Below are 10,624 nucleotides of genomic sequence, written 5' to 3'. Positions count from 1 at the left end.
ATTTCTTATATCTAATTTTGTCTGATAGAAGATTCAGATACATATGTATCCAATAAGTAGCAACATTGATTAAGATTATACAGTGTTTTGATTTACGTCATCATGTATCTATCAGGCATACACATGTATTTGAGTAAGAGTTTATAAATAGGGCAAACAATAATTTTAATTATGCATCTGAATATCAGGTATACACATGTATCTGAGTAAGATTTTATGAATAGGACAAACGATAATTTTAGTTGTGTATCTGAATCATATCCCACAAGAAATGGTGTATCAAAACATGTATGTGTTTGCCAAAAAAATTCAAATACATGATTCTTGTATCTAGACATATATATGTATGAGTTGTTTCTAATAAATTGTACATGTCCAAGATACATAATTCTTAACAACACAATGTTACTCGTCATTGTTGAACTAAAAAGGCTCAAAATTATTGGAGAAAAAATTTAAGAAAGAAACAATGTAAGGTTTGTTTATTTGGATTCCAAATGTTTTGAATTCCTTTAAAGGCCGTGATACCACGAGATACTATAAATTTGTTACATGCATAACTTCTTTCTTAAATCATGTCTTTCAGTTACATTCTTTATTTAAATAGATACTCAAAACTTGCTACACGCATGATTTCCTCCTTAAATCATGTCTTTCAATTACATTCCTTATTTAAAGAGTAAATTTTAGGAATGGAAAAGATAATATTCATATTAGTACTCTATAGCTATAGTTTAGATAATTGCACTTCATAACTATATTTATGTTTTCTATGGAGCTTCTGATTTGTATAATTCGCTAGATACGTCCAATTTATATACATATTGGTCAGTTCTGTATTAATTCATCTATTCAATTGGATAATTCGTGTATAAAATGTTTCAGCTTTTTCTATGTTTGTATATGTATACAGTGCAAGTTCGTCTTTAATTGTGATAATTGTGTTTGTATATTAGATGTAATTTGTATATGTATATGTGTTTTTGTTAGGCTTGTGCATTGTATATGTACACATAGCTCTAAATTTATATGTATGTTAGTTGTATTAGTATATATGTGGCATCTGTAGGCAATAAGAAACAATATTAGTTGTAATTTGTATAAGCATATGTTCTTTAGTTGTGTTTTTCAATCGTATATGTATTAGTATAAACATATGTTCTATATGCGCAATCTATATACAACTAAAAATTTGTATTAGTTGAATTTGAATATGTATATGAAAGTTCATGAAAATAATTGAAAATATTATACAGAATACCGAGAAAAGAAAATATAAAATTGATTACAAAGATAGGAAAATATAAAATTAATTTCAACACGTTTTTTGCAATTACCTGAAAATTTTTATGGCACAATCAGGAGGGTAATGGCGAAAATTCAAAAATAATGTGAGAATGGTGTAAATAAAGAGAGAAAAGAACCACTTTGATTTGTATATATCTTTATACAAATATACCTACTAAGTTAAATACAAAACCAAGGGTCACACCAAATGGCAAATTATGTTGAACAGCAGTTGCAAATTGGAAAAAATACAGTAAATTGTTATAGCATTTAATATGAATTAAATATTTGCTATTTCATACAATTTTTCCCATACACAATTCTGTCAAACAAGACGTAGTAGTTGCTTGCTTACAAATTAGATAATACGCATTCCATAATTAACTGGGTAGAGAATACAGACTGGTAGTCCATTTTGATCCACAAAATAATCATGTGTCCTGAAACTGTTAAGACCATATTATATATTACAGAGTTGATAAATATATATCCTCCAATTTATCTGGTGCAATAATGATACTCCTTAATGCCCAAAATTGGTTCTCCTCATCATTCTCATGAAGTCATCAACGTTAACCTCTCCATCACCTGCAACATTTACAACCAAGAGTTCCTCAATAAATTACCCTAACATGCAACAATGATCCAGAAGTAGTGATGCAAAACTAGGAGTTACATCCATATTCTGCAGCACCCAACGAGAAGTTAATAATACAGTAGCTCAGAAGTGAAAGAGATACACACTTCCTAAAGCATATTCCAGAAACTAGACCTCAATGCCATCAAAGTACAAAACAAGAGAATAATAATAATAATAATAACAGACAAGGCTACAGGGATATAAAAAAAAAAAACACAAGCCAAGTCATGGCATGTCGATGAACAGTACAGGAAGCGCGTTCACTAATAAAATGTGTAGCCTGGAGATTGGTAGTCCTGCAACATGTAGTTATAAAAAGTTGACCATTGTTTATTGTTATCAGATAGCTATTCTATATTTTAAATGTGCAGATCCCTCAATCGCATGGAATAGTTTATCATCAGAGGATGCTAAAACAACAATAACAAGTCAGCACTTACTTGAATATTTAGCCTAGTACAAGTATAGGAAAACATGTAATGAAACTGGGGCCCAAGGGTTCAGGTGTAGTGGTAAGAGCGCAGTGTGTGATGTGTGGGTTAAACGCACCGCACACATCACGAATTCAAGCCTTGCCGCTCACAAAAGCCTGATTAAGTAGGGAAGGATAGGGATGGGCCCATTATCTAAAGTTTCAAACCGTGCATCGCTGGTACTCGGGAATTTCTTGGTAATCAAAAAATTTATACTACGAATGGAGTGTTAAATGAAGAAGGGACTCTGAGAAACTACATGGTACTGGTCTACAGCATCATTTCAGGATTTTATTTTATTTTTTAATTCACAGAATCATTGGAACCCTAAACGAGAGAAGGAATTTATATTTAAAATCAGCAGAGTGCACATCGTTTGTTATAGATGCAATTCCCAACCAGCTAAGATTTATTAGCTAAGAGAAACTAAGGGGACGAAAAGCATTATAGAGACTTCCTCTTACTACATTTTTTATTTTTTTTGAACATTGGTAAAGTTGTATTCTTCAGCATTAAGGACATGCTGGCCACCTTCAAAATTTACAGCCCTAAGCGAAATTACAAGCTCCCTATTAATTCTATAATTTGATCTACATCTTCTATGCAGAGTTGTTTACACCAAAAAAGTAAAGATACCAAACAATTCCATTTTACTTTGTGAATGGAATTAGATCTATCTTCAAAACATCTCCCATTTCTTTCCTTCCACACTGACCACCATATGCATGATGGTATTAGCTTCCACCACTTCTTTTGAGTCTTGCTACCCCCTCTTCTGATCCAACATTTAAAAATATCAGAGGTGTGTTCTGGCATAGACCAGCTGCAACATGTGATGTTGAGAAACAGCTCCCAGATCTGTGCAGTGAATTTGCAATGTAAAAGTAGGTGATTGTTTGTTTCCCCGGTCAAATTGCATAGAAAACACCTAGGGATTAGTTGCTTTCCTTTCTTCTGAAGCACTTCTTGAGTTAAGCAGGCTCTTTTGAAGACTAACCAAGTGAAGCATTTTCACTTTGGTGGGGATCAATCCTCTCCAAATACTCTTCCAGTGATGATGGTAGCCTCTAACCCCAACTTGTATGCCTTTCTTGTAAGCACTGTTTACTGTGAATTTGCCATCCTTGTTGTGCTTCCAAATACCTCTATCTGGTGCATTTGTTACTAGATTGGTTCCCCCAATTTTCCCAGGAAAGAAGCCACTCTATCTACTTCCCAGTCATTCAATAGCCTTCTGAAGGATAGGTCCCAGCCTTGAGTTGTCCAGCATTCACATACTCTGGCTTCAGGATTGTTGCAGATTGAGAAAAGATCTGGGAATGACTCACTTAGAGGAATTTGATCAATCCATCCATCTCTCCAAAACTTGATCTTGTTGCCATTTCCAATTTTGAGAAACACATTTTCTTCCATAAAGCTCTTATTGACCTCCATACTCCCCATCCATAGGGTTCTGACACTATCTCTGTACACCATGGGTTCAATTCCCCATACTTTGCCATTATCACCTCCTTCCATAGGGTTCCTTCCTCACTAGTATATCTCCACAACCACTTCATCAAAAGGCTCTTGTTTTGGATTCTCAAATTTTTAATACCCAGTCCCCCTCTTTCTTTGCTTAGCATCACAGTATTCCATTTCACTAAATAGTAACCCTTGCCCTCTCCCTCTTTGCCTTTTTTCCAGAGGAAGTTTCTTCTCAGTCTGTCCAGCTTTTTGATAACTATTGGAGGAATTGGAAATAATGACATAACATAAGTAGGCAGTGAATCTAAAACAGAGTTTATCAAGATCACTCTACCCTCCAAGGATAGATATTGAGACTTCCTCTTATTACATAGTTTGTAATATCATCCTAAACGAACTAGTAGGGGTGGCAAAATTGACCCAAATCCATATAACCCGCACAACCAGCTAAACTTAAATGGGTTTGGGCAACAATGATTTTGATGATGAACTGTTTAGGGTTATGTCCGAGTTAAGCCATCAAAAGAAACAGCCCAAATAGACCCATGGCGATGCCCAAACATGACCCATGAAAATGTCCAATCTTAGCCTATAGAAACGTAGCTTCTTTGTGCCAAAAAAAGGAATTGTCCCCTCCCCTCTTACCAATGGCTTCATTTGGAGAACAATCCAATGTTAGCTATTTTGCTCTTCATTTATTTAAAATAACAAAAAAAAACCGCATGATCTTTATTTTTCCTTTTCTGAGATTACTTGATCTTGTTTAGCAATATAGTCAAATTTAGGATGTTTTCGTATGGAGGAAAACATTTTTCTTCGTACCAGCACACTCTTAGACAACTTCAGCTGTTTTCTACGTAGACATACCAAGAGACATTTTGATCAGATAAAAACAGTTCAAATGATCGAGGTTCCTATATGAAAAGAATGAAACAATTGTTGTCAAACAAATTACCAAGTTCTTAGAACCGAAATCATTTTTAGCAAACAAATCTTTGTACCAACACAATTGTTTTGATGTTTCTGTAATGCAACTTTGACCAATTTCAGAAGTTTAATTGGGATCTATTAATTAAGTTTCTTACTTTAAAAATTAGATACTTCATAAATTACACGAGAAAGTTATAACTAGCAATTTGGTCTTTACAATATAAACTAATTTCATTTTAAAATTCTAGTCATGTTTCACATAATTCAATTCTTGGGAAGCAAAAAGGTAAGAAAACATTTTCCAACAATCAGAGTAGTTCCTTTTCGGACTATACTAACTTTTGTGCTCACATAATTAAGTAAGACTTTCTGTAAAATTTGAAATATAAATGAAAAGAACAAAATATATTTTTGGTATCATATTGCCAATTTAGTCTTGATGTCTAACCAATAATGCAGTCAAATCATCAATTCCATTATTCTATAGGCTTCTTTTATTAGATGGAGATCCACGGGAATCATGGAATAAAGTTTGAAATGGAAAAATTATGAGTCAAGTTGGAAGAGTAGGGTTATGAGTTATGACCCATTAATACCCATCTCAGTCGACTAACTTTGGGCAGGTTGGGTAATGACCCATTTATCATTTCAGCCCATTTTGACCCGGACAAATTCAGCCCAAATCGCCCATTTGCCATCATTAACTGGTAATATATAAGAGATATGATTATAACAGCTTTTGGAATAGCTAGGTCTTTTCAGGAGCTTGAGAGCTTCAAAGAAAAATATCTTGCATACCAACTATATTGAAACCACTAGGGCATTGGTCTAGAAGTAAGAGTGTAGTTTGTGAGGTGTGGATTAGGGACACATCACAATTTCAAACCCTACCCCAGACAAAAGCATAGTATCTAAGTGGAGAAGGATAGAGGGGCAAGTCCATTATCCACCGAGTTTCAGACCGTGCACCACCAACCCTTGGGGATTCTTGGTTATCAAAAAAATAAAAAAGACCAATATATATTTTGACAATAGAAGCACAAAAGCCACAATAGGAATACTATGAAATATAGCCTAACTTACGATCACGATCTGCCTCTTCTATCATTTCCTGGATTTCTCTGTCAGTAAATCGCTCCCCCAACTCATCAGCGATTCTTTGAATGTCCGCAAAAGAGATTTTCCCCTACATTTAAATGCTTTAATGATTAGTCACAAGCCAAGAAAACAATTTAACTGTACGGAAGATAACCAAAAAAGCAGAAAGCAGGAGAGCCAAAAAAAGCAAGCACATTTTTATCTTGATCAATAATGTGAAATGCCTTCATGAGCTCTTCTTTAGTGTCCCTTTCTCCAAACTTGGCAGTCATCATGTGCACAAATTCATCAAAATCAATTGCACCACTGCCATCCTTATCAACTTCTGCAATCATTCGATTGATCTCCTGGAATAACAAACACAATAATGATGAGCACAGTACCACATATGAGAATAACTGACAAGGGCAGAAAAGAAGAAAACTAAAATCAAGGATTAATCCGCGAATAAACAGTATTTGACACGATGGAAAGGCTCCAAATTAGCACAAGGAGAGAGAGAAAGTAAGAATGAACTTATTCCTAAATGACTTGCCAAATAACAATGAAAGAGTAATCAGATATTAGAAAGGTTAAAATCCTGATGCAGGCCTCTAAGGCCAAATCTTGTTAATATTTTGCCAATAGGATCACTGACCAGCCATCATGTTAAAGGCTAAGAGGAATATAGACCAAAAAGAAAAAATCGAAGAACTCTTAAATAATCCATAGATTTCCTTTATTTCCCAGATTCAAAACAATAAGCTGCATGACTAACTAAAGACCACATCACTTACATCTTGGGTGTCAATTAACTACAAGTCAAACACAAAATAATACAACTCAATATATGTGTTGTGGTTAATATCATTCTCAAATCTGCAACCAGGCAATCTACTTAGAAAATCATGTACAGAGTGGAACCGCTGCTAAACAGTCACTATTAATACATTAATTAATAGCCACCCAAGACATTTCCCAAGAATCTGGATTAATGTATCAACCTATCAATAGAAAGGAGGAGAGACTTCAAATAAACTCAACCACAGTTTGTCCAAAACAGAAAAGAAAACCTAAGATGAAAGAACTTTATGTTAACCATTGCAGGGTATCGGAAGGTTGATGCAAGGGGAGGGGAGGAGGGGGGGGACACGGTACATAAATTTGCAACTTGGATATGAAAAAGCAAAAGCAACAAACAAAAATTTCAAGACTACAAGGAAAATCAGATAATCTTCAGTTGGCAGTCATAATGCAAGAAAAGCACCATCTGTAATAGGACAAAAAGTAAATCATTGCATCTCATGAGTTCAAGTTATATGCTTCAGATACTAGTACAGATATTGTTGTGATTCAGTATCTTCACTGTATGAAATATGTTGTTAAACAGAAATATACAGTAGCATATAGTTATCAGAAACAAATATATGAACTAGCATATACAATACCTCCTCAGTTGCTTCAAAACCCAGAGCCCTGTAACAAATGATACAAGTTTTTATCAATAAAAATGAAGCGGTAAGGGCACCACAGACAGAGAGGTGCAAGAAAGTAGAGGATCACAAAGACACAAAGTCAAGTTTTAGGTTGTTAATCAGATATTCAGGACGTTACAAGGAATAGCAAAGAAGTATCACAAACCTCATAGCAACATTGAGCTCTTTGGCATCAATGGTTCCTAAATAAGTTGCAAAAATTAACAGTCAGAAAGAAGTTTAACCATCAAAAAACTGCATCTAGTATGGATTCCTTAAGGTTTATTTTATTACCAGAGTTGTCTGTATCAAAAAGCTCAAAAGCCTCTCTTATTTCTTGCCTTTTCTGTTGAGTTAACCCCTGATTACGTCCTCTAGGTTTCTCTCTCCGTGACTGACCTCTGTAAAGGCTTCCCTGCAGGAAGACATGATTCAGGTGAGCGATATGGACAGAGATAGGGAGAGAGGGATGGAAACAGGAGAAAATCGAACAAGTAAAAGAGAAGAAATACAAATTGAAAAAGAAACACATAGCACATAAATTTTCCCACTCTTGATTAAATGCAGCCCCGTGTTCTTAATACATCATTCATTACAATTATTACAAACCATAAATAAATTTAAAACGAAAATCTGAAATAAATAGGCTTTCCGAGCCAAAACAGCCAGTCTTTTCCACATTCTAGGCAACTCTTCAACTATAACACCTTGGAAATGGGAAAAGGGCAAAGAACTTAAAGTTTTGGGCTACTTGGTGAGTCCTCATGCTCCGAGGACCTTGTCACCTATGTTTATGTTCTTTTATGTCTTTTGTTTTCTGATATTGTATGTGGTGTATAGGTTACGTCCCAACAACTTTTGATGTACTAGATTGGCTTATCGAGACTATGATGTCACTTCCGCTTTTATGCCAAACTCTTTCATTATATGAGATTCTCTTACTATTTTCTATTATGTTGTGTTGTATGTGTGCCAAGTTGCTTGTGTAGGGTCTCTCCTGGTTTTTGATACGTCATGTCATCTCTAGGGTGTACTTTGGGTCATGACATCAACTCATCCCAATGTCAAAACTATACTCTATGCCAACATACAAAGTTTATATTAAACCCTAAGAAAATGGTATCTGTGTATATATCAAGCAAAGGTTTAGTAATGGCAATATCAATCTAGTGATATCCAAGAGTTAAACGGAAACAGAAGTTAGCATGCCTTTGGGGATGAATGCATATGCACAAGATTTCATAGGTATTTAGAAACCAACTGAAAAGACAGAAATTACAAAATATCTTGTGTCTAGTATTTGTTAAGCTTACACAAAACACCCTTTTATTACTTGACCCTGAATTGAGGCATAACCAAACAGATCTTAAGGGCATTGTATTTAAGTAGGCATTGCTTCAAAAGGACTTATAATTAATGAAAGAGAGAGAGACATGGCACTGATTTATATAAAAAATATTTTCTTATAATCTCTATGTATTAAAAGACATCACTCAGTCTTCATCAAACATATTAGGAAAGGAGAAGATAACAGGTCAAGACAAAATGAATTTTATGAGCAGACATTATAAATATTATTAAACTAATTAGGAACTTGTAGGAGAAATCATGCCACAAAATACACTCTCGGACAAGAGGCAAGCTTGACATCCTATGTAAACATATAGTAGGCACAAGTTTAGCACTTTAGACAAACAACCAAGTGTCACGGTACACAAATGAGATTCAAAGATCCATTCAGCTTACGAATATCAAGAAGTTCAAGGGCTTGGAGGCACATATAGGATTGGGGGCACTTATAGGGTCAGGATTACATACATGGATGCTTCCACAAAATGCCTATCGCACTCGAGCCTTCCAACAACTATAGATAATGAAAATACAGCAAACTAACATATTAAGAATTGAAATGACTTTGATGGAAACTAACCGATCAAGAAGGAACAGTCAGAAGAACAATAACACTTGATACACAGCGGTTCAAGCAGCACTATCCAATCCCCGAACAGGGCCATAAAGAAAGAAATTGCTTCTAGTTTTCAGTTTAAAAGATGAAAGTTTTACCAAAATTCCACGTACTAAGGAATTCACACCCATGAAAAAAAATCCTTTTGTTGCTATATTTAAGCGTTAAGAATCAACCCGAGGATCACATTGATCAAGTTTACCATATTTACTTGAAAGGGGAAAGAAACAGATTGCCATGAATTGGGTTCAAAATTGGAAAGGAAAGGACCATTTAAGACTATCCAAGTTAGTTTCTAACTTTCACCAAAAATGATGAAAATTCGACCAGCAACACAATGACCCACATATTTGATATGCTAAATTGTCATTCTTGTTGGTTCATGTATTCTATATACTGATTATACAAACAAAAAAGTTGGCAGAATTTGAACAGCATATAAGAACCGACTACGAGCTAAACTGATAAAAAAAAAAATCAAAATAAGGAACAAATACGGACCTCGGCAATAGTCATCACGGATCCCTGGTCGAACGCACACTCGAACACGAACCAGCAAATAAGAGAACACAACAATGAAATATGATGGTGATCGAGTAGTATTAACTATTGGTGTGTAAATGAGTAATTATTGGTGTATGAAATGGATCGGGAGACAGATGGAAGATGAGAGGATAGAGGTGGTGGCGATTTGTTCTCGACGGGGAGGAGATGAAGATGGGGTGGAGCAGCGGCGAAGGAGATGGGAGGTGGCGCTGGGAAAAGGGCAAGAGGAGGATGGCGCGGCGCTGGTTGTCTCGCCGGAGCTTGGCGGGTGACGGAGAGAGAAAAGGAGGTGGGCGGCGGTCGTTCACTGGAGTGGAGGAGAGAAAATTTGTTAGGGTTTGGTGTGTGGTGAGATTAAAAGGAAAAGAGATGAATGCGATGATCTAGTCCATTGAATAAATCATACGGATTGATGGATGAGATTAAAAATGGAGTTTTGGGAATTTCACAAGATTTATATAAATTTCGTTGAAAATGAAACAATAAAGGCTACCATTGAAACAAAATGGTAAGGACGGACTATTATTTATCTTCTATGGGCTTTTTTGGAAAGTCATCTACTAATTGAATTTGATGTAATTGAATGTAATTAAATTGTTTGGCCTGTTTGAATGATCTTGTAATTACTTTAGTTAGAGGATAATTGATTATAATTGTACACCTGGTTTGTCATTTTGGAAAATTGTGTGAATTTACCATTTTGCCCGTTCCGATATCGACTCCGAGTCTTTTATAATTGAGTTTTGAAAATTGGTTAAAAACT

At 35.1% G+C, this 10,624-nt stretch overlaps 1 protein-coding gene across 1 annotated transcript; it reads right to left on the bottom strand.

Annotated features, from left to right (window-relative positions):
- Positions 1-1,549: 1,549 nt before the first annotated feature.
- LOC125833490 (caltractin-like) lies at positions 1,550-10,222 on the bottom strand. The gene is made up of 7 exons (XM_049512652.1): positions 9,817-10,222; positions 7,644-7,764; positions 7,516-7,552; positions 7,323-7,350; positions 6,090-6,242; positions 5,881-5,983; positions 1,550-1,875 (listed from the first exon to the last, which is right to left on the bottom strand). The coding sequence occupies exons 1-7, from the start codon at positions 9,829-9,831 to the stop codon at positions 1,811-1,813; spliced, it is 522 nt and encodes a 173-aa protein (XP_049368609.1). The 5' UTR covers positions 9,832-10,222; the 3' UTR covers positions 1,550-1,810.
- Between the last annotated feature and the right edge of the window lie 402 nt (positions 10,223-10,624).

This window comes from Solanum verrucosum, unplaced genomic scaffold (genome assembly GCF_900185275.1).
Source record: "Solanum verrucosum unplaced genomic scaffold, falcon-dt-bn FXZP01000173.1, whole genome shotgun sequence".
NCBI lineage: Eukaryota > Viridiplantae > Streptophyta > Magnoliopsida > Solanales > Solanaceae > Solanum > Solanum verrucosum.
The sequence above is the reverse complement of the archived record's forward strand: the minus strand, read 5'-3'. Positions and strand labels throughout refer to the sequence as shown.